The sequence below is a fragment of the Zootoca vivipara genome, chromosome 3 (assembly GCF_963506605.1).
Source record: "Zootoca vivipara chromosome 3, rZooViv1.1, whole genome shotgun sequence".
NCBI classification, from domain to species: domain Eukaryota; kingdom Metazoa; phylum Chordata; class Lepidosauria; order Squamata; family Lacertidae; genus Zootoca; species Zootoca vivipara.
The window spans coordinates 101,715,347-101,740,030 of NC_083278.1; the positions used below are offsets into that span (position 1 = coordinate 101,715,347).

A 24,684-nucleotide genomic window follows, 5' to 3' on the forward strand; every position below is an offset into this window, starting at 1 on the left:
CTCGCCCCATAAGCAGAGACTGCGAACCTACGGGTCTCCAGTTCTATTAGACTCCAACTCCCATCAGTGCTAGCCAGCGTGACCAAAGCTCACTAATCATAGAACTGGAAGTCCCCCCCCCCCCCAAGGGCCGTCTAGTCCAACGCCTGCAATGCAGGAATCTCAGCCAGGGTTGCCAACTTGAATAAAATGTGTGGGTGGGGAGGTAAGCCCCACATAATTGATCACAAGACGCGGTGCACACACACTATTTGAATGGAAATGCCCATCAACTCTGCCGGGAGTGCGGGGACACACACTCAAACCTTTTATTGGGGGAGCAAAGTTGATATCAGCCCCTAGTAATTGGATGTTGGGAGTTGTATTCCAAAGAGCAGCCAGAGAATGCACGCTTCCTCATTCCTGCTCTATTCTGCCTTGGTTGGAACACACCTGGAACCCCGTGTCCAGTTCTGGGTACCACAATTTAAGAAGGATATTGACAAGCTGGACAGGGCCGGCTCTAGGTAGACCCCCGCTGCGCCTGCCCGGTCCGCCGGTTCCACAACCACGCTGTGCCTGCCCGTCCGCCGCGGCGCCGCGCAGCAGCGCCTGTGGCAGCTGTGCTGCGCCCGCCCGCCCGCCCGCCCACCGCGCTGGGAAATGGGGTGGGGGGGGCACCGGAGGTATCCGTCGCTCCACGGCGCCAGGGGCGCTTAAGATGGCCCTGAAGCAGCACTGGAACATGTAAGACAGTAAGAGCTTCCTGACAGTAAGAGCTGTTCGACAGGGGAATTTGCTGCCAAGGAGTGTGGTGGAGTCTCCTTCTTTGGAGGTCTTTAAGCAGAGGCTTGACAGCCATATGCCAGGAATGCTTTGATGGTGTTTCCTGCTTGGCAGGGGGTTGGACTAGATGGCCCTTGTTGTCTCTTCCAACTCTATGATTCTATGTGCAGAGGAGGGCTCTTGTTTTCTGGCTTCTGCCTGAAGCCTGCTTCCAGCTCTCACACACCACTGCCCTCAATTATTGTCCTTCTAACTACCAGCTGGAGGAGAGAGTCCCATGGACTGCAAGAAGATCAAACCAATCCATTCTGAAGGAAATCAGCCCTCAGTGCTCACTGGAAGGACAGATCCTGAAGCTGAGGCTCCAATACTTTGGCCACCTAACAACAACAACAACAACAACAACAACAACAACAACAACAACAACTTATTATTTATACCCCACCCATCTGGCTGGGTTTCCCCATCCACTCTGGGCGGCTTCCAATAGAATATTAAAATATAATAATCTATTAAACATTAAAAGGTTCCCTAAACAGGGCTGCCTTCAGATGTCTTCTAAAAATCTGGTAGTTGTTTTTCTCCTTGACATCTGGTGGGAGGGCATTCCACAGAGCAGGTGCCACTATCGAGAAGGCCCTTTGCCTGGTTCCCTGTAACTTGGCTTCTCGCAACGAGGGAGCCGCCAGAAGGCCCTTGGCGCTGGACCTCAGTGTCCGGGCAGAATGATGGGGGTGGAGACGCTCCTTCAGGTATACTGGAAGAGAAGACTCCCTGGAAAAGACCCTGGTGTTGGGAAAGATTGAGGGCACAAGGAGAAGGGGTCGACAGAGGACGAGATGGTTGGACAGTGTTCTCGAAGCTACCAACATGAGTCTGACCAAACTGCGGGAGGCAGTGGAAGACAAGAGTGCCTGGCGTGCTATGGTCCATGGGGTCATGAAGAGTCGGACATGACTAAACAACAACAACTACCAGCTAGTTGAGGGAGGGGCTCCCCCATTTGCAACTTCTTTTGTTATGCTAACCACAGTACTTAGCATAGCTGCCAAGTTATCCCTTTTTTAAAGGGATTTTCCCTTATGCTGAATAGGCTTCCTCGCGAGAAAAGGGAAAACTTGGCAGCTATGGTACTTAGGACCTTTAACTCACCAAAGAGTTGCCTAGCTAGCTCACCAAGAGAATCCTCCATTGGATTTTCCAGGATCCTAGGAATTAGAAGGGACCCAAGTGTCTTACAGACCTACCCCGCAAACACAGGCAAACTCACAACAATACGTTTAAAAAGCTATTGCAGCAGCTGACACTCTTGTGGTCTGAGACTATATGAAAAGTGCTCCAGAGGATTTAATAACCTGGTGTTGAGCTATGCTGAATTCACCCTGTGTTTCATGCTTTCCGAATTGCAGTGGCACATCCTGGAATCTGGAATCCCATAAAAGCATCCTTGACCGGAACATCCATTAAAATGGCAGGACACTCCACTCCCTAAAAAGGGAACATTCAAATTAAGTTCCAGTTCAAAGGAAGAAGCTATAATCTTCAATTATTATTATTAATAATAATAAAGAAGCCCATGCTTGGACAAGCATGTGAATGTAAATACTTGCTTCATCTTTAGCTATATGTTCTTCAAGTAAAAGCTTTTGAACAAATGTTTGAATAGTGATTTAATTTCAAGAAAAGAGTTAGTTTTGCAGAAGATTTGGCTTCCTAGCTGTGATTTAGCTACTCTGCCAACGCAACACCTTCCTATGATCCTATGAAGTGTCATCAATGATCCACAAACAAAGGGACACAGGAGGTTGAATGCCTTTTGGCCTGAAATGCAGTGGAGGTGCTCTGTTTTGTGTTGTTGTTGTTTAGTCGTGTCTGACTCTTCGTGACCCCATGGACCGAGCACGCCAGGCACTCCTGTCTTCCACTGCCTCCCGCAGTTTGGTCAGACTCATGTTGGTGGCTTCGAGAACACTGTCCAACCATCTCGTCCTCTGACGTCCCCTTCTCCTAGTGCCTTCAATCTTTCCCAACATCAGGGTCTTTTCCAAGGATTCTTCTCTTCTCATGAGGTGGCCAAAGTATTGGAGCCTCAGCTTCAGGATCTGTCCTTCCAGTGAGCACTCAGGGCTGATTTCCTTCAGAATGGATAGGTTTGATCTTCTTGCAGTCCATGGGACTCTCAAGAGGTAAACACTGCTTTGTGTTACCTTTGACTAAACATGTGAGCACGGGCCTGCTTAGACCACATCCATGAGCCTTCTGCAAAATTGCACGATGCAGGCTGATCAAAAGATGAGGCTTGTCATATCTCCCCAGACTGATGTGGCCTGAAACTGAACCATAATTGAGTTTGCTTTTCAGCACACTGTGTGTATATTTAAAATTAGTAACATGTACGCCTCAGAAAAGCACATCTTAAACCCATCTTTCTGTGCGTAAATTAGATTGTGTGTCACTCAGTTGCTGCCCTGGCAACAGATTATCGGCATAGCATGCCAAAGATAAGCACTTTCCATTGACTTCAGGCACAGTGGTCACAACTTTCTTGAATTTCTCTTTTAATCAGTAAGACTGAAATGTGCTTCACTTTGTGTGTATCTGAGGCACACAATATGTGGTGGTAATAAAACTATTATTATTATTATTATTATTATTATTATTATTATTATTATATTGACATTTTGCTGCTCTTCAATGATACCTCATAATGTAGCACCTGCCCTGTGATAGTCTGTGTGAGTGGATTGCACAAAAAGCTCTTTGGTACTTCAGAAAGGGAGCCATTTCAGCCTCCAAATCAAAAGCATTCTTGCTTAGTTTTAGCTAGCAATAGTTCATGTATATAATGAGAGTGCTGCTCAAGATGTGGCTGCTCAGTTGAGGGCATCGATTGCTAGTCCCTCCTCTGCACGAGGTACATGATGTGGGTGTCCAGGAAACGGACTTTTTGGTGGTGGCTCCTCATGTGCGGAACTCCCTCCCAACAGGTGCATCTGGCCCTATCCCTCTGGGATAGTTTTAGTGAAAACTGGGGATGGGGAAATCTGTCATAGAATCATAGAATCATAGAGTTGGAAGAGACCACAAGAGCCATCCAGTCCAACCCCCTGCCGAGCAGGAAACACCATCAAAGCATTCTTGACATATGCCTGTCAAGCTTCTGCTTAAAGCAGGGGTTCCCAACAAAATTTTCTCGAGGACCCCTCATTGAGCCGCTATTGTGACAAGGACCCCCATTAATTCCTAATCCTAAAATTAAAAAGTGAGAGCCAAATTAAGAGTCTTTTTACATTTTATATTTTTAACCAACGGTCCATTTTTAACTACGCGAACTGTAGCTTCCGCGAAAAACAACGCTTTATTTACAAACACTACTGTTTTGCAAAGAGGCAGCGCGCACCAGGGAGGAGGGAGGGGAATGGAGAAGACAGGGTACCTGCGCAGTAGCGCACAAATGAAGCCGACGCGCGCAAAGCATCTTGGGGAGGTGAGCGTTAGTAGAATGCGTGCGCTGCCTCTTTGCAAAACAGTAGTGTTTGTAAAGCGCCACCTAACAGCATACAGCAGAACTACTGCCTCTATCTAATTCTAGTTTTGCGCTAGACTCTGCTCATGCAGGAAGCGGCCAAAACAAAAAATCTGTTATCATACGTAATATATTAAATATATTTTTTATTCTAATAGCATCTTGCGGACCCCTCTGGCATAGCTCGCAGACCCCTGGGGGTCCGTGGACCACCTGTTGGGAACCACTGGCTTAAAGACCTCCAAAGAAGGAGACTCCACCACACTCCTTGGTAGCAAATTCCACTGACGAACAGCTCTTACTGTCAGGAAGTTCTTCATATCATATCACCCCTTAACCTTCTCTTCTCCAGGCTAAACATACCCAGCTCCCTAAGGCGTTCCTCATAAAGCATCGTTTCCAAGCCTTTGACCATTTTGGTTGCCAAAGGCCTGGAAACGATGTCTTATGAGGAACGCCTTAGGGAGCTGGGTATGTTTAGCCTGGAGAAGAGAAGGTTAAGGGGTGATATGATAGCCATGTTCAAATATATAAAAGGATGTCATATAGAGGAGGGAGAAAGGTTGTTTTCTGCTGCTCCAGAGAAGTGGACAGGGAGCAATGGACTCAAACTACAAGAAAGAAGATTCCACCTAAACATTAGGAAGAACTTCCTGACTTTGGAGGTCTTTAAGCAGATTTCAGTTTATATCTGCGTCTTGTTTTCACCATCTTTCAAATCAGTTCTCCACATTTCCACAACTATTTGTGTTTTATTTTGTTTTTTTAAACCTAATTTCTTAAAATACAGGTTGACAATGATTGGATGATGGCATTGTGTGGGTGCTCTCTAAAAAGTGAGTGAACGAAGAGTGGCAATTCCACATTAAACTCCCTAGTATGGAAACACCCAGAGTTTGGAGATTCATGCTCTGGTGCCCAGATTCAGCTGTGCCCTTCAACTATACTGGTAACAGGAATGAGGCAAACAAGCAAATCCAGTGAGTTTCAGTTGGTCATTCAGAATAAGTTAAACATTGGCCCCTACTTTGTAGACTTTTGTAGCCTTTGCTATATTTCTTGTTCTGTAGGCCTGCTGTAGGCATGTCCTAAAACTTTCCACAGAATACCAAGAAGACATACCACAAGCCTACTGATATTTTTACCCATAAAGACTCCTACTGATGGAGAAAAGGCTATGAAATTGAGATTTCCTCTACCATACACCCTCTACCAAAAAAAGAGAGATAGAGAGAGACCATAGCTGCCAAGTTTTCCCTTTTCTCGCGAGGAAGCCTATTCAGCATAAGGGAAAATCCCTTTTAAAAAGGGATAACTTGGCAGCTATGAGAGAGACTTTCACGAGAACTTAAGGCTTGGTTACAGAATGGCAAATAACGTGTTGCCTTTAAGCAACCTTCTCATTGAAGCCACTCTCATTTATTGCAAATGGGGGTGAAAAGAAGCATGAAATGGTCATGGTTTTATGAATGATTTCATTCAGAGACCCAACAGACCATGTCACACTCGTGAGGTCTATTCTCAAGCTGCCCAAACTAAGTTGGAATCAACCTTAATGCATGTTGATGGGTGGAAAGTTGGAGAGGGCCTTCCAGCAAAACTAGAATGAATCCACGGAATAAACCAGGAACATAGATGGAGAAAAGTTATTATCAGATTTATGTATACTGTACATACTTCTTACACAATAACTGTTGTTGGCATCCATCTGTCTCAAGAGACAATGGAGCGCACCTCAGGGGGTGAAGTCAAACCAAACGACCTTTCTGGGGTGCAAGCCTGGGCAGTGTGTATGAAGGCTCTGGGCTGCCCAGAGAACAATACATTGCCGATGTGGTCCAAAGGAGAGTAGAGTAATACATTTGGCGCCAGTTTGGCTGCAGGAGTTTCCAGAAGGAGGCGTACAAGGCACCATCCAACCGTCATAGGACTCCTCTCCAGATTTGTGTAGGGTTTACCCCTTAGCCTTTTCTTCTTCTGAAGATATCTCCTGAAGATATCCTGCAAGACAGAATTTAGGAGGTTTAGGATCAGAGTTTTCCTTCCTCTAGATGGGCTACCTTCCCAGGTTGACGAGCCCCATCTTCCCCTCACTTCCCTCTATAGCATGTGCAGAAAATGTCTTCTTGACCGTTGGACCCACCATAGGTCTCGTCCACTCCATCTGCCATTATTATTATTTATTATTATTTATACCGTGCCCATCTGGCTGGGTTTTCCCCGCCACTCTGGGCAGCTTCCAACAAATACTAAAATACATTGAAATGTCACAGATTAAAAACTTCCCTAAACAGGGCTGCCTTTAGGTGTTTTCTAAATGTCAGGTAGTTGTTTATCTCCTTCACCTCCAATGGAAGGGTGTTCCACAGGGCGGGCGCCACTATGGGAATGTTAGGGATGTGGATTAGGATATATTATTAGATAGATCCTATCCAAGCTTGTGTTAGCAAGCTTCCAATATCAGCAGAGTGACATTCCCCTTTTGTGCGCAGCAAAGCATGTGCGTTAGATTCGCTAGAATCTCTATAACAATATTACACTTTATAGTTCAATATTACACTTCCTGGCAAAGGTCCCCTTTGTCCCTCTTAAAAGAAATACACAACACAGTGTTTATAAAATAAGATAGAGTTTACTTACAGTTTCATCCTGAGTTACAGCATAATCTCAGAAAGGCAGGCTTGCTTAGAAAAGTTACAAGTATATATATATCTAGAGACTACTTAGTAAAGTAAGACTCCATTTGGTCTCACTCTTGGCTGCAGGCCTAGAGTGAGAACCATGCTAACTAGAGATTCTCTGGAGATGTGTCCTCATCGAAGGAGGAAGTAGCTAAGAGAGCGAGTGATTGCAGGCTAGGGCTTTTGTCCCACCTAATCTCTTCAGCATATCTGGAGGAACAGGAACTGACCTGTAGTCAGGTGTCCCTCCAGGTGAGTTCCTGTTAGTGGACACTCTAGGAACTGTTGTGACTTGTCTGCCCCAGTGTTCCATCCCACAGCCACTACCAAGAAGGCCCTCTGCCTGGTTCCCTGTAGCTTTGCTTCTTGCAGTGAGGGAACCACCAGAAGGCCCTCGGCGCTGGATCTCAGTGTCTGGGCTAAACGATGGGGGTGGAGACGCTCCTTTAAGGGTATATAGGACCGAGGCCGTTTAGGGCTTTAAAGGTCAGCACCAACACTTTGAATTGTGCTCGGAAACGTACTGAGAGCCAATGTAGGTCTCTTAGGACCGGTGTTATGTGGTCTCGGCAGCCACTCCCAGTCACCAGTCTAGCTGCCGCATTCTGGATTAATTGCAGTTTCCGGGTCACCTTCAAAGGTAGCCCCACATAGAGCGCATTGCAGTAGTCCAAGCGGGAGATAACTAGAGCATGCACCACTCTGATGAGACAGTCTGCGGGCAGGTAGGGTCTCAGCCTGCGTACCAGATGGAGCTGGTAGACAGCCGCCCTGGACACAGAATTAACCTGTGCCTCCATGGACAGCTGTGAGTCCAAAATGACTCCCAGGCTGCGCACCTGGTCCTTCAAGGCTACAGTTATCCCATTCAGGACCACGGAGTCCCCCACACCCGCCCGCCCCCTGTCCCCCCAAAACAGTACTTCTGTCTTGTCAGGATTCAACCTCAATCTGTTAGCCACCATCCATCCTCCAACCGCCTCCAGACACTCACACAGGACATTCACTGCCTTCACTGGTTCTGATTTAAAAGAGAGATGGGTGTCATCCGCATACTGATGAACACCCAGCCCAAACCCCCTGATGATCTCTAGAGTCTGTCTTGATATGCAGGGGAAGTCCTGGGGTGTGGCTACCGTGGCATCCTTACTCATCTCTGCCTCTTAGCTCCGCTCCTCTCTTGCCTCTGAGTCTGAACCTCTCTTCCTGCTCACTAAACCCTGTTGCCTCTTCAGGTTCTGACATCTCCTCCTCCTCCCCAGTCTTCTCCCTCTGACCACTCATTGTCGTCCCACCACCAATCTCCTGGTTCTGAGCCTTCTCCCCTTGGGGGTTCCCCAGCAGGTGCCTCCTACCACTTCTCTGCATCCAGCCGGCCCATGGCATCAGGCTGAAAAAAACATCCTACACCCTGGCTTAAAGGGTGGTGGCGGCGGCAGCATTATCAGATCACCTCCACCATTACTAAAATGTTGTATCTGTCCCCTCTCAGCAAAACTGCGGTGCGGGGAATGTGCACAGCTCTTGGATAGCCAACACATTTTATCTGTTAACGCCAAATTCACTGAGCAACAGCAGTTAAAGGTTCGGGTGTCCCACATGCCAAGATGAAGAGGGGAGCATCTTGTGACAGCTATTTCCAGGAACCCCGTTGCAAATACACTGATACATGCTGTTGCATCCAAGAAGCGTCGTTCCATTTAATGTGGCTCTTTTCAGTCCTTTCGAAATCCCTTTTCTTATAGCACTTACAGTGAGGGAATTAAGTATTTGATCCCCTGCTCAATTTGCCCGTTTGCCCCCTGACAAAGAAATGAGCAGTTCATAATTTTAATGGTAGGTTTATTGTAGCTGTGAGAGACAGAATAGCAACAGGGGGGGGGGAAACCCCAGAAACCCAGAAGACAAAAGTCAGAGATTGATGTGCATTATAATGAGTGATCCCTTTGCAAAAGATGACTTAGTACTTGGTGGCAAAACCCTTGTTGGCAATTACAGAGGGCAGACGTTTCTTGTACATGGCCACCAGGTTTGCACACATCTCAGGAGATATTCTGTCCCACTCCTCTTTGCAGATCCTCTCCCAAGTCAGTAAGATTTCGAGCGAGACTGATTTGTAGCTAGCTACTCGAACCTTCATCTCCCTCCACAGATTTTCGATGGGATTAAGGTCTGGAAACTGGCTAGGCCACTCCAGGACCTTAACGTGCTTCTTCTTGAGCCACTCCTTTGTTGCCTTGGCCGTGTGTTTTGGGTCATTGTCATGCTGGAATACCCATCCTCGGCCCATTTTCAATGCCCTGGCTGAGGGAAGGAGGTGCTCACCCAAGATTTGACGATACATGGTCCCGTCCATCGTCCCTTCGATGCAGTGAAGGTGTCCTGTCCCCTTAGCTGAAAACACCCCCAAAGCAAAATATGTCCCCCTCCATGTTTGACTGGGGATGGTGTTCTTGGGGTCGTAGGTGTCCTGTCCACTTAGCTGAAAACACCCCCAAAGCAAAATATGTCCCCCTCCATGTTTGACTGGGGATGGTGTTCTTGGGGTCGTAGGCAGCATTCCTCCTCCTCCAAACACGGCGAGTTGAGTTGATTTTGGTCTCATATGACCACAACACTTTCACCCAGTTCTCCTCTGGGTCATTCATATGTGCATTGGCAAACTGAAGATGGGCCTGTATATGTGCTGTCTTGAGCAAGGGGACCTTGCGGGCTCTGCAAGATCTCAGTCCTTCACGGCGTAGTGTGTTACCAACTGTTTTCATGGTGACTGTGGTCCCAACTGCCCGGAGATCATCGACGAGTTCTCCCCGTGATTGTTCTGGGCTGCTTCATCACCGTTCTCCTGATCATTGCAACCCCATGAGATGAGATCTTGCATGGAGCCCCAGACCGAGAGACCGAGGGAGGTCAACAGTTATTTTGTCTTTCTTCCATTTGCGAATTATTGCACCAACTGTTGTCACCTTCTCACCAAGCTGCTTGGCAATAGCCTTGTAGCCCAGTCCAGCAGGTCTACAATCTTGTCCCTGACAACCTTGGACAACTCTTTGGTCTTGGTCATGGTGGCTAACTGTACTTTGGAATCTGTTGAATTGATTGCTTCTGTTGACAGGTGTCTTTTGTACAGGTACTGTAAGGAGCTGGGATTACAGGTAAGACCCTCTCCTTTACAGCAGGTGCTTCTAATCTCAGCTCGTTTCATACAGTGAAGATACCAGGTAGCCTGACATCTGGCTGGTTGATAGGGGATCAAATACTCATTTCACTCATTAGAATGCACATCAACCTCTGACTTTTGTCTTCTGAGTTTCTGGGGTGTTTTCCTGATGTTATTCTGCCTCTCACAGCTACAATAAACCTACCATTAAAATTATGGACTGGTCATTTCTTCACCAGAGGGCAAACGGGCAAATTTAGCAGGGGATCAAATACTTCCCCCCCCCTCACTGTATGTTCGCCAAGAAGCATAACAACATTTTATACTTGTGAAAGCATGGAAGGGGCAGGAATCATGCGGTCTTCCCATGACACTCTTTCTCTCAACCCTCCATCAAAGCCCATTCATTTAATCTCCCGAGACTTTCCTTGTTCTGATAAGCTGATGGCTACACATTCCCCGATTATCATACAGAGTTCCGCTTCTTTCATTTTTAAACCCTTTGGAAATACTCAGATGGAAAGTCTCTTAGGATCCAGAGTGATTTATGTGGCATGGTTGCAAGAGCCTCTTTGGTAGCAACGAAAAGCTTGCTCATATGGAGTCAAATGTTCTCGGCCGAACTTCTCTGCCACGTTTAATGCAAGTCACATGGGACGCAAATTACTACAGTGAACTGTACCGTTTCCATCCAGAAGGTATTGAAGTGGAATGTAACAAACGGAAAAGCCAGAAAACTGGAATGCTGTTTTAAATTGGACCAGCATGGATAGTTAGCCCCGGTGAATATTTGACGTTTTCTCCCCTTATGGCCTCGGTCCAGCATACCTGAAGGAGCGTCTCCACCCCCATCGTTCTACCCGGACACTGAGGTCCAGCGCTGAGGGTCTTCTGGTGATTCCCTCATTGCGAGAAGCCAAGTTGCAGGGAACTAGGCAGAGGGCCTTCTCAGTAGTGGCGCCCGCCCTGTGGAACGCTCTCCCATCAGATGTCAAAGAGAAAAACAACTACCAGATTTTTAGAGGACATCTGAAGGCAGCCCTGTTTAGGGAGGCTTTTTAATGTTTAGTAGATTATTGTATTTTATTTTTCTGTTGGAAGCCGCCCAGAGTGGCTGGGGAAACCGAGCCAGATGGGCGGAGTATAAATAATTAATAATTAATAATTAATAATAATAATAATAATAATAATAATGGCTTTGATCTATAGGCTACCACTAAAATGAGGCTGCATTTTAAGATGTATTTTAAACTGTATTCTAACTTATATTTTAATCAACTGATTTGTTTTGTTTTTCTGTTTTGTTTGTTTTGTTTTTAATGTTTTTACTGTATTTACGGTATATTCAGTGTTAACTGCCCTGAGCCTGGTCTTGGGGTATAAATTATTATTATTATTATTATTATTATTATTATTATTATTATTATTATTAGGCTGCAATCCAATAGCATAGGGTTGGATCTGCCCTCCCCATTTGTTTTGGATTAACCCTAGCTAGCAGGGGTGATGAGCCTTGTAACCCACAACAGGTGGAAGACACCAGATTGGGAAGGCTGCCTAGGCTGGCAGAGGGTTTTTAGGTTGGCAAAAGCTGGTCTGATTAGCAGGTGGGACAGAGGGCTTGCATCGCCATCAATTCCCAGGTGTTTGAATGAGAACCGAACTCATCCGTTTGTTAATAAATGAGATGTCAGAACCACAAGTGGCAGAAGAAGTAAAGCTCTGCAATATATGCTTGGCCTATTGTCAGAGGAGGAATGGTGGAGACCACCTCCCCATCCTGACCCTTCCAGGGAAGAGGAAGACAGTATAGATTTACAACAGGGGTTTGCGGGAGGTCACAGCTCAGAGGCAGATGAAAGGGAAAGTTGGGGAATCATGGGAGAGCCAGAGCAACACCTGGCTGACATGTCATTAGAAGGCATTCCAGACCCTCCATCTCCCAGAACCCGGCAAGCCTTAAAAGTAGGAGAGCAAAGAGCTCAAGGATAGAGGGCATGTAGTAGCACCCATAGAGGAGATGATGAGAATGATGAATGAGGAAGTGGGAGAGATGGGGTGTAGAGTTCCACTTGGGACAACACCATTACCCAAGAGTCTTGGTTCTATAACCTCTCTCTGTAAAGATTGAAATAAAAAAGGACTGTAAGAAACTTTCCCTTGTCTCTATAATTCCTGGGCAACCAGCCGGGAGCTGCTGACAGCATCCTGACACCTATATGAAGTCCTAGGAGTCTTGTTCCTGCCAGGGTGCTGGATATAGGTGCCAACTCCCTGGGGTCCTGGATGCCCAAGCACCCACAAAATTCCCCATGAAGGGTCCGGGCACCCACAACATTTGGTGCCAAGGCCATGCATGCTGCATGGCACCCACAGCCCCAGGCACCCCCGGTCACGGGGCCAAGTTGGCACTCCTGGCGCTGGTTGGGATCTGGGGAACATGCCTGAAGGCAATTTGTAACAGGAAACAGATACAGCAAGCAGCAGGTACAGAACTATTTGTCGCTTTAGGAGAGTGCAGGACCTTGGACAGCAACCAGGAACAACAGCTGGCTGAATCCTTACCACCCAGGAATGGCTTCCAGATTCTTTGGGAGGCAGCGGCTCAGCCCTCAGCGCCTGGGGTAAGGAATGCCTGTTGAGCTGGGTTGGGCCCCTGGGCAGGTAGTTAGCCACTCCTCCCAGGCAGAACCACCGAGTGAATATCAGGAACCCAAGATCCAGGAAGAATGGATTTTAAAGTTAGCGGGCTATGCCAGGCATAGGGAAAGTCGGCCCTCCAGACGTTTTGGGACTACAATTCCCATCATCCCTGACCACTGGAGTCCTGCTAGCTAGGGATCATGGGAGTTGTAGTCCCAAAACATCTGGAGGGCCGGGTTTGCCTATGCCTGGACTATGCCGACATGGCAAAGTTGACAGCGAAAATAAGAGAGCAAAAAGATGAGAACTTTGTCAAAGAGTGGAGGTTATTTTCAGACTATCTGAGGAAGAAAAACTGCAGCCAAATGAGACTGAGAGCAGGATTTGAATAATAGGCAATGGGTCATTGGTTTGACTTGGCAGTTCCTTGAATCATTTTCTTTCTTGTATTCATGGCTGCTGAATTTTTATTCAAGAAGTTTGTTAAGGGTGCTGAGAAGTATTGAGAGGCCCCTACCCCCCCCCCTAGAACTACAGTTCCCAAAGTTCCTGGGAAGAGGGATTGATTGTTCAACCACTCTGGGAATTCAAGCTTTGTGAGGGGGATAAATCTCAGCACCCTTAACAAACCATGGTTTCCAGGATTCTTTGGGGTGAACCACAACTGTTTAAAGTGGCATAACAGTGTTTTAAATGCACAATGCAGATGAGGCCTAAGTCCAGCCCATTTATTTCAATGGGTTTACTCTGCATAAAACTTAGTTGACTGCCACCCGAATATTAATAAAGATGTGGATTTGTACTTGGGTCATTATTCTTATTCATCATTACTATTTAGGTGTATTAGTCGCTTGTTCCTAAGGTACGAATCCTTTCATAAGCTGGCATTTTAAGTTGCATTACGGCTATCGCCTGAAACATGGCATTCCTTTCCCCCATTATACGTGCTGGTGAAATAAAAGCTTGCTTTCCCGTAATACAGTCATACCTTGGAAATCAAACTTCCAAAATGTTCGAAAACCAAATTGCAGCTTCTGATTGGCTGTGGGAATCTCCTGCAGCCTATCAGAAACCGCAGAAGCCCCGTCAGACATTCGGGTTCCAAAAGAACGTTCGCAAACCGGAACAATCACTTCCAGGTTTGTGGTGTTCGGGAGCCAAAACGTCTGAGTTCCACGGCATTCAGGATCCAAGGTATGACTATACTCTGACTTCTTTAAGATTAGGAACAGGATTAGGCCCTCTCCCTCTTTTGCCACACAGTTGTCTCAATGTGAGCAAACCTGCCAGTGGAAAATATGTGGGCTTTCCTTAGAAGGAAAAACAAAATGGGGACAAATTGTTTTCCAGCAGAGGGAGGGAGCCTGCGATTCTCCTAAGTGTTGCCTGGACTACCACTCTCCTTACCCATCCTGTCTGGGCCGACAGGTTTTGGAGCCCAACAACATCTAGAACAGTGATGGCGAACCTATGACACGCGTGTCAGACGTGACACACAGAGCCCTCACTGCTGGCACGCGCCCCATCGGCCCATTCATGCTGTTGTTTTTTCCCCACCCATTTGTTCTCCCACTCCTCCTCACGCTACAGCTTGTCTCCACTGTTAAAACCCGGATCCCTTTTTGTTGTTGTTGCTGGTAGCCAGAGATTGGTTTTTTTAACCCTTTCTGTGCTGTTTTTCTGGCGCTTTGGCAGACGGTGATTGGGTGTAACAGCGTTCATTTTTTAACCCGTTCTGTGCTGGGTTTTTTTGGCACTTTGGCAGACTATTTCGGTGCTGCGTGTTAGTTCCAGCGAAGGTATTATTCGTCATTTATTTCTGTTCTCTCCCCCCCCCAAAAAAGCGCAGCAGCTTTGGGGCACCCCCCAAAAAGCAAAGCAACATTTGCAACCCCCCCCCAAAAAGCTTCAATACTTTGGTCAGCAGCTCCCCGCAAAAAGCTCAACAACTCTGGGCACTTTGTGATAAATAAGGGGTTTTTGGTTTGGTTAGGTTAAATCATTAGTTTTTGGTTTATTAAATACAGTTATATATTACACTTATACATTTTTGTTATTTAAACTATAAATATCGTGAAATTATGGGTTTTTTTCTCAAAGTGACACACCACCCGAGTTATGCTCGGTTTTTTGGTGAATTTTGACACACCAAGCTCAAAAGGTTGCCCATCACTGATCTAGAAGGACCTAGGTTCCTGCCACACTTGAGCACCTTGCCCAGAAACTGCCTGCCTTGCAGCTCCTTCTCCTGCCTCTTTCACATGAGAATAATAATAGCAAAATGGGCTCACCTTCCACTTCCCTGCTTCCTCCCTTCCACGGCTGGAGAGTGTCATCTGCTGACCGAGAAGCTAACTGCGAGCATCACAGACAGTGTTAGAAACTCAGATAGATAAGCTAGCCAGCAAATGGCTCTTTAAACCAAGGTTGCAGTCAGCCAAAACGGAACATCTAGTTGCTCTAAAGTCTTATTTTTCAAACGATGGACTGACTCTGATTGATTCTTCAATGAAACATCTGCCAAGTTCAGATGGCTACCTTGAGTTAGGTTGAGAGCTTTGAGATCTTTAAGAAGTTACTTGATCCTGGGACAGTCCACATATGTACTGGCCTATTCCAGCCTATTTTTCTTACTGGCAATTGCTCCTGCTCAGGCAGCACAGAAAAAGCAATTTGCTTCCGGAAATTAATTTCGAACCCTGGTTACAGATGCAGTTCAAAGTGATGTGTCTGTTTATTTGAAGCAATTGTACTCGGCTCCTCATCCAGAGTGGCTTACATGCAATGAATTAAAATGAGACAGGCTTACAATATATTTTTTAAATAAATACGGCATATAAGGGGAAAGGAACAGGGAGGGGAGAGGAAAGAAATCAAAACTTTCCCACAATAAAATGCACACATACACACAAAAGGGCTGGACTCAACCATTCTCCTTGTCACAACGGTCTTGTATGTGCAAGGAATCCATTTTCGATCTTGCAGCCTCAAGGGGTGCAGTGCAGGCCAGGAAAAACTTTTACTACTCGGTCCTGCCAAATGTACGAAACCTAAATTCAAGCATCACTGGAACAGGCCTTTTGGGCTGTTGGGGGGCAGGCAGGGGGCAGCTGTTGTTTCTGCTAAAGTCTCTCTCTCTTTGTATTAAAATCGACCATGTGTTTTTTGTAAGCATGATACGCCTAGCGGGTGACTCAAGACCAAAACTCTGGCCCCTAAATAAACAGATCATTGTTTGTCGTCTCGCTTAAATCCCAACGGGTTATTTTTATTCACAGCTTGGATCTCCCCGGAATATTTACAAGTTCGCACTATGCAAGCTGATTAACTATGTACACTTATTATAGGCCAGCACTTGAAAACAGGGAGCTCTTCCAAAGGACTGATTTAATTGCCTTTGGAGAACTATTTGAGCGTTGCAGGGCTACAAAGTGCTCGCCCAGATCTCAAAATGAGCTGGTTATAGAATCTCTTGATGTTACCTCTTTGTGACCCTGAAAGAAGACTGTTTGCTGATGCTTGTGCCAGTAAACAATGCCTGTTTCCTTAGGCAAATAGAAGAGATTTATTATTATTATTATTATTATTATTATTCTTGAATGAATGCTTGAGGAGTCAGATGTCAGGAACTCTCACTTGGTGGGACTGGAGGGGCCAAAAATGTAGGCATTTTTGCAAAGCATTTTTGCAAGTGTTTCTGATGTTGCATCGTTTGGGGACTGAGGCAAAGCTTGGGTTGGCATTATCTTCATTTTGTGGGCGAAATAAAATTATAGTGCGTAGAACTCTCTGATGGCTCATCTCCTCACAGCTGCTCATATGAAAACGGTGTGCCGTTGAAAAGATGCTGGATCCTGCACGGAGATGGTGGATGACAGAATTTGGTATTAAGCCGTATCTGACACACTCACACAATGACGCAGCCTTTCTAGAGGTTAAATCCCACAGGGACACTTTTGAAGCAGACCGGATGAAATTCCACACCCTCCAACATTTTCCCCGATGCAAATAGGGGAATTCTATTCTGCATCAGAAAGATTCTCCCGCGTTTGATCTCGCTGCACACAATAGAATCATAGAATAGAATCACAGAATTATAGAGTTGGGAGAGACCACAAGGGCCATCCAGGCCAACCCCCTGCCGAGCAGGAAACACCATCAAAGCATTCTTGACATATGCCTGTCAAGCCTCTGCTTAAAGACCTCCAAAGAAGGAGACTCCACCACACTCCTTGGCAGCAAATTCCACTGCCAACAGCTCTTACTGTCAGGAAGTTCTTCCTAATGTTTAGGTGGAATCTTCTTTCTTGTAGTTTGAAACCATTAGAATCCAATAGAAGTCATATATACATATACATCTGTCACCTTGAGCCAATTGCAACCCTCTCAGCCTAACCTACCTCACTGGTTTGTTACAAAGAAAAAAAATGTGTGAGGGAAGGGGTTGTGTACAACACCTTCCACAGATAAACAGAATTGAACCTTGCCAGGGAAATGGAAACTGTGAGAATGATCAGGAACATACCAGAGAGGAAATCCTATTGAACTTAGTGGGACTTAGTTCTGAGTAGAAGTGCTTAGGATTGCAGTGTAAGGCTCCACAGTCTTTACTTAGTTACTCGGGAGTAAGCTCCATTGAATACAGTGGGACTTGCTTCTCAGTAGACAGCGTAAGACTCCATTTACACGTCATGTGTTTTCTAAAAAATGGCTGGCTGCTGAAGCATTGCAATTAAGGAATTGAAAGTGAGTTGGTGACATTTTCCTTCAAAATTATAGGAAGGGCTTCCTGTGCCGGCTTCACCATTTCCTTCCCTTTTATTTTCAGTATAAACAGGACTCTTTGCACCTACACACACCCATGCACCACTTTAGGTTCTTTTGCGAGACGAGGAGGAGGGGAAGGATAAAGGAAAATGGGCACTCCGGAATCAAATCAGAAACTGGGATGGCTTCTATAATTCTGAGACTGCCCCTGGAAAACAGGGGCACCAGGGGTGTGTGAAATACCAGGGCAGAGAAAAGAAAGAACTTTGTCAGACAACGGAATGTGCTCTGTGTAGACCCTGCGGCTAGAGGAGAATGCAGCAACTAGGCTGCTACAAGTAACACCTTTGTTGATGGATTTGCCCTGGCTGCTAATATGCTGCCGGGACACATCTAAAGTTTCGGTGTTAGTATATAAAGCCCCTTAACAACTTGAGAGGGGGATTATGTTGCTGTTTGTATGGTACTGTATTGCCTTAAATGGAGGTGGGAGAATGAGCTGGTTGCAAACTATGCTTTCTGCTGCCAGGGGTTTATATGTTTTTGTAGACTAGACGTTCGGGGTTTTTTCCTCCTTCTCTCGTAACATTAGAACTCATGGAAATAAAACAAAGCCGAATGTTGGAAGATTCAGGAGGGATAAAAGAAAGTGCTTCTTCATGCAGTGCATAGTCAAATTATGGAGCTCGCTCCCGCAGGAGGCAAGTATGCCCACTGACTTAGCACTCTTCCCCCTCTCTGCTGGTGCCACACCTAGAAAGCATGGATCTGAGCGGGTTTCTGCTTGACCCTCACTTTCCAAGCATGGGTCCGAGTGGTTGTCCCCTAGCTCCACTCCTTTCCAAAGGAAAACCTGCAATAGATCGGGACAGATGGCAATCATTGGGGGGGATGGGACCCAAATTACCGTTGGCTCTGATTGAGTGCTAAAGAGCAGTTTTCCCCAGGGGAAAGCAGCAAAGTGTGGGTAAGCCCTTAAATAGCTTTAAAAGAAGATTGGAAAGATTAATGGAGGATAAGACTGCTAGCCACAAACTCGATGTTCGTTGCATGCTTTCTCCTCCCTAAATCCAGATTCCCTTTGCAATTGATGTGGCTCTCTGTAATGGTGTTAGTTGCTTCCTCACGAGTAAGCGGCTCCAAATTCTGTGCTTGGTTTTTACAGGGTTTTATTATATACATATATACAAGACAGAGCATCAAAAGGCATGATTGTACTATTCTGATTCAGAATCCGGAAGCACCTCCTGTCGTGACTTTCGCCAACACAGCCCCCTGGGCACCCTCCGTTGTTCCCTCCTCTTTCCCCCCATTCTCTAGCTCCCCCCTAGAGCTGCTCAGCTGAGGGACTGGTGCTGTGTCTTCTGGAACCTCCCCTTTGAGCATGCCTCCGTCCGCCCCCTGCAGCCCTCTCTCTGGACAGCTAGTCCTCTCAGCATCCCCAAGGGTCTGCACCTCCTCCTGAACCCCTGTACCACCTTCCAGAGGAAGCTGCAGGACACTAGGCTCTGGGGCTCCGGCTTCATCAGAGAGCCCTTGTCCCGATCTTCTGGGCTCTCCGCTGACCCCCGGTCGTCCCCTGACACTCTCCTATTTGGATTTCCAAAGCATAGGGACTCTCTGGATTTAAGGAGGAGGAAGTATTGGGCAACAATAGTCAGAAGAGAATGCTGCAATGGTTGATGGGGAATTAAATCAGGCACAAGTGGTTCGGAATCACGGTAAGCCGAGGTATGGACAAGGCCAAAAGCCGTGTTGTGCAAAAGCCTTGCCACCACGTTGCAGGAGGGTTACGCGTGGCAGAATCCCTGATAGAATTCCTTGGCCAGATACCGAAAGATGTTCTGCAACATTTGAACGTACCTTGCCAACGTCAAGCCCTAAGCGTGCTGCTTGTTTTGAAATCCAGTCAAAGGCAGAAGGAGTGCCATCTCGTCATGGCTCCCTTTGAATCTTGGATCCAACAGAACTGCAGCAGCGTAAATTGGGTGGCAACAAAACTGAGTTGCTCTGAACTTCCTTGCACTCCTGGGTCCTTTGAGGCCCAGTCAAGAGGACAGAAACAAAGGGGTCAATTGTTTTCTAGAATGAAGACTGCCTAGAATTCCTTTTCAAAGAAATGCAGTCAACTTTGCTAATGAGTTGCAGTCCCTCAAAACCAAGTTGGCTCCTTTGCAGGAACACGAAGGCAAACTTCTCAACGTTTTCTTTGGAAAGGGAAGAGGAAATGAGCAAGCATATTTAATTTGAGTAAACTTCTTGAGAAAGGAGTGCCATGACCCAAAACACTCAGAGGTGCTGTCTGACTAAACTCTTACAATCCAATTGCTACTTCTAAAACAGAACAGCACTTAGCTGGGAAAGCTTGCTGGGATTTAATGAGAGGAACACTGCAAAGGCAAATGAAGTTGACCCATAGGCAACTCGGCTGGCATTAAAAGGATAACTGAGTGGTACTGCATCAAGATTGCAGTCTCAGTCCAGAGCTGTGGGTTTGAATCCAGCTCCTGTCAGTTCCACCACTTGTCAGGATGCCCCAATGGTCCTGGATCCTGTGTTTAGACCTAGTCTCCCAAGGGGCAAGTTCAGATCCTGCTAGTTCCGACGTCCTTCTCTCCTGGTGCAGAGTTATAGAGAGCCAGTGGGGTGGGAGCGGGGTGGTGCTGTGGTCTAAACCACTGAGCCTCTTGGGCTTGGTGATCGGAAGGTCAACGTTCGAATCCCCGCGACGGTGTGAGCTCCCATTGCTCTCTCCCAGCTTCTGCCAACCTAGCAGTTTGAAAGCATACCAGTGCAAGTAAATAAATAGGTACCACTGCGACGGAAAGGTAAACGGCATTTCTGTGCGCTCTGGCACTTGTCACAGTGTCCCTTTGCACCAGAAGCAGTTTAGTCATGCTGGCCACATGACCCGGAAAGCTGCCTGTGGAAAAACACTGGCTCCCTCGGCCTGAAAGCGAGATGAGAGCTGCAACCCCCTAGTCGCCTTTGACTGGACATAAGCATCCAGGGGTCTTTTACCTTTTTACTTTTACCTAGTGGTTAGACCTAGGACCTGGGAGACCAGGGTACAAATCCCCATTTCACATAAAGCTCACCTGTGGTCAGTCACTGCCTCTCAGACTAACCTACCTCACAGGGTTGAGGTGGGGACTGAAGGAGGAAAACAATATACAACACCATGAGGTGGTTCCCCATCAACCACCATGCAATCTAACGAACAAACTAATTTGCAGGGAATTCTTCCAGTGAGTGTGCATTCTTTTCATGTGCCTGTCTGGGTGGGTGCAGCCACGTGGGGTTGATCTGAAGTGCTCTGAATGCTTGGCAACATGATACAGATCATGAGCTTTATTGCCAACTAAGCGAGAATAGACTGCGTTTTCTAGTGCTTACAATAGCTACTTGTGCATCACCAGAAAAGAGGGCAGAGATTTGCATGGAAATTGCACATTTGTTGTTTAGTCGTTTAGTTGTGTCCGACTCTTCGTGACCCATGGACCAGAGCACGCCAGGCACTCCTGTCTTCCACTGTCTCCCGCAGTTTGGTCAAACTCATGTTCGTAGCTTCGAGAACACTGTCCAACCATCTCCCCCTCTGTCGTCCCCTTCTCCTTGTGCCCTCAATCTTTCCCAGCATCAGGGTCTTTTCCTGGGAGTCTTCTCTTCTCATGAGGTGGCCAAAGTATTGGAGCCTCAGCTTCACGATCTGTCCTTCCAGTGAGCACTCAGGGCTGATTTCCTTCAGAATGGATAGGTTTGATCTTCTTGCAGTCCATGGGACTCTCAAGAGTCTCCTCCAGCACCATAGTTCAAAAGCATCAATTCTTCGGCGACCAGCCTTCTTTATGGTCCAGCTCTCACTTCCATACATCACTACTGGGAAACTATACGGACCTTTGTCGGCAAGGTGATGTCTCTGCTTTTTAAGATGCTGTCTAAGTTTGTCATTGCTTTTCTCCCAAGAAGCAGGCGTCTTTTAATTTCATGACGGCTGTCACCATCTGCAGTGATCATGGAACCCAAGAAAGTAAAATCTCTCACTGCCTCAATTTCTTCCCCTTCTACTTGCCAGGAGGTGATGGGACCAGTGGCCATGTCGTACTCCTTTCCCAATTTTGAACCAATCAGTTATTCCATATCCAGCTCTAACTGTAGCTTCTTGTCCCACATAGAGATTTCTCAGGAGACAGATGAGGCACTCCTATTTCTTTAAGAACTTGCCATAGTTTGCTGTGGTCAACGCAGTCAAATGCTTTTGCGTAGTCAATGAAGCAGAAGTAGATCTTTTTCTGGAACTCTCTAGCTTTCTTATGCTAATTCCTAAATATATGTACAAATTTAGAAACTATTCCTAAAACTGAAATGCAACACATATCTGGGGGAAACTGTGGCCTGAAGACCTGTATGCTTGATCATCCAGCGAGCAACTTCAAGGCCCTTCCTGCTCTTCTTTTTTAGGGTTTTTTTGTTTGTTTGTTTTTGTCTTTCAAGCAGACTTGGACTGTACAGCTCTCCAGACAGAGGTCTGCTCTCTGAATAGTAAGGCACACAGCTACCTTGCCATTAGCACTTGGGCAGACAACAGTGGAGGCAGGAGGCACCTCAAAGCATATTCTTGCTAGTTAGCATGTGGTGGGGTTAAGACCCTAGAGCTGTATTGCCGATAGGCAGACTCAGGTCACAGCAACATACAGTGGTACCTTGGTTCCCAAACTCAATCCATTCTGGAAGTCCATTCGACTTCCAAAATGTTCGCAAACTAAGGCGTGGCTTCTGATTAGCTGATTGGCCCTGGAAACAATGTCAACAGCTGAAACGGACTTTGGGCTTCCCCAAAATATTTGCAAACCAGAATACTAACTTCCGGGTTTATTACGTCTGGGAGATGATTTGTTCAGGAGCCAAGCCGTTCGGGAACCAAGGTGCCACTATAATTGGTAGAGAAGGCTCTGTGTGATGTCATTTCCTCTCCTCTCCTGGGAGGGAAGAAGCAAAGAGGTATTTTCTGTTCCTTCTCTCTCTCTCTCTCTCTCTCTCTCTCTCTCTCTCTCTCCAACCAGCCACATTCAGCCACCTGCTCCAGCATCAGGCATATGTCACTGGTCTGACTCGGTATAAGGCATTTTCCTATGTTGCTATAGCTCTCCCCCACCCCACCCCCATTTTATTACCACAATAACCCTGTGAGGTAGGTTGGGCTGAGGGTGAGTGACTGGCCCGGGGACACCAAGTGAGCTTCATGCAAGGAGTGGGGTCTTCTGTCTAAATCCCTGGAAAGCTACTCTCAGCCACTGCAGAGCAGACAATACTGACCTGGACGAGGTCAATACTGTATAAGGCAGCCTCTTGTCCTTCCCCATCAAGTCGAACCGCAAGCTGCTCTGCTGCCTGTACGGAAGCCCTCTTCGCTTTGGCACTTAACATGGTCCTAACCAAAAGCATCCCCAAAATATGCTCCCTGACCCCGTCAGCCTCCAGCCTGAGCCCCTGCTCAGGTTTCCCTGTGTAGCTCTGAGCTTCTGGGACACCTGTCCTGGCCAGCTGGGGGAAGCCTGCTTCTGATTCCCTGGGGATTACCAGGAGCACTTGCATTGACAGAGCCTGCATTTCAACAACTTTTAGCAGGTTGCAAGGCAGACTGTGGCAACATAATACATGAGTGCAGGGAGGCATGTGGACTTTTGACCTCAGAACAAAAACTCGGGGGCCATCCAGAGAAATGGAGCATTGGAAGATTCGTGACAGGCAAAAGAACACAGCGAGTAAATGAGCTATGGGATGTGTTCCACTCCACCAACATGCAGTGGTGACCACCAACTTGGATGGCTTTAAATGAAGGTTGTACAAATACGTGGAGGTGACCAGTGACCACTAGGCACGATGGCTATGCTCTGCTTCCACTACTGGCGTAATGTGAACAATGGGTTAAATCACGCTGTGCTTGGGCTCACGTCTTGAGGAGCACACCCACCACGTCTGGATGTTCTGAGATAAGGATGCCAGGTGCACTGGGTTGCCATAGCAACACCAGCGAGGTTGAGCATATGACTTGCTGAATCAGTCACCCTCCCCCATTGGTTCAGGAAATATGCATACATGCAGAGTAGGGTATAATAGCGTCAATCATTCTAGAGCATTGCTTTTATTATGCCCTGGTCTTCTGGCTCTACGTCCATGTCCTGTCCTGATGATGTCCTGTTTGCTGTCAGGGTTTGAGTCAGGGGAAGATGTCGTGTATATTCTACTCAATATTGATCCAGAGTAGATTCCAATGTATACTTAAAAAGGTAAAGGGACCCCTGACCATTAGGTCCAGTCGTAACCGACTCTGGGGTTGCGGCGCTCATCTCGCGTTAATTGCCGAGGGAGCCAGCGTACAGCTTCTGGGTCATGTGGCCAGCATGACAAAGCCGCTTCTGGCGAACCAGAGCAGCACACGGAAATGCCGTTTACCTTCCCGCTATAGCGGTACCTATTTATCTAAAGTAGTACCTCGGGTTACGAACACGATCCGTTCCGGGTCGCAGTTCGTAACCTGAAAAGTTCGTAACCCGAACCGCCATTTTGCGCATGTGCAAAGTGCTATTTTCACGCTTTGCGCATGCGCAAACCGCGCACGCGCAGAACGTGCATGCGGCCGAAAATACTTCCGGGTTTGCGCAGTTCATAACCCGAGTTGTTCGTAACCTGAGGTGTTCGTAACCTGAGGTACGACTGTACTTGCACTTTGACGTGCTTTCAAACTGCTAGGTTGGCAGGAGCATGTATAGTTAGCAGAGTAAAAACTTAAACATGTTGCAGTATTCCCCAAAAATAGACCAGAGGCAATTATATTTCATCCAGTAGAGCTTTACTGCTACTGAAGGCAAATGAGCATAATGGTCACAGATCCAATACATTCAGGATTGGCACTGTCCATAAGAAATCCAGTTGCAGCAGACTTAACTTAAACTTATAATAAGTCTAAACCTTAACACTAAGCATACTATGTACAGAACACAAGACCGGAAGGAAAAGAGATAGAAAGAGACAGGCTCCTTCTGGCCTCTACTTTTATAGTCCGCAGGACCATGATAGAAGAGATAGCAGAACCAGTTTAAGCCAGCTGTACTCAGCTTCTCTGAAGGTATAACCCAAAC

General features: G+C 46.7%; 1 protein-coding gene across 1 annotated transcript in view; it reads right to left on the reverse strand.

Annotated features, from left to right (window-relative positions):
* LOC118082678 (GTP cyclohydrolase 1) overlaps nucleotides 1-22,969 on the reverse strand; it is a 41,442-nt gene extending 18,473 nt beyond the window's left edge. The window contains exon 1 of the mRNA XM_035110491.2: nucleotides 22,859-22,969. Within this exon, the coding sequence (XP_034966382.1) occupies nucleotides 22,859-22,969 (111 nt within the window). The remainder of the gene's footprint in view (nucleotides 1-22,858) is intronic.
* Nucleotides 22,970-24,684: the final 1,715 nt, after the last annotated feature.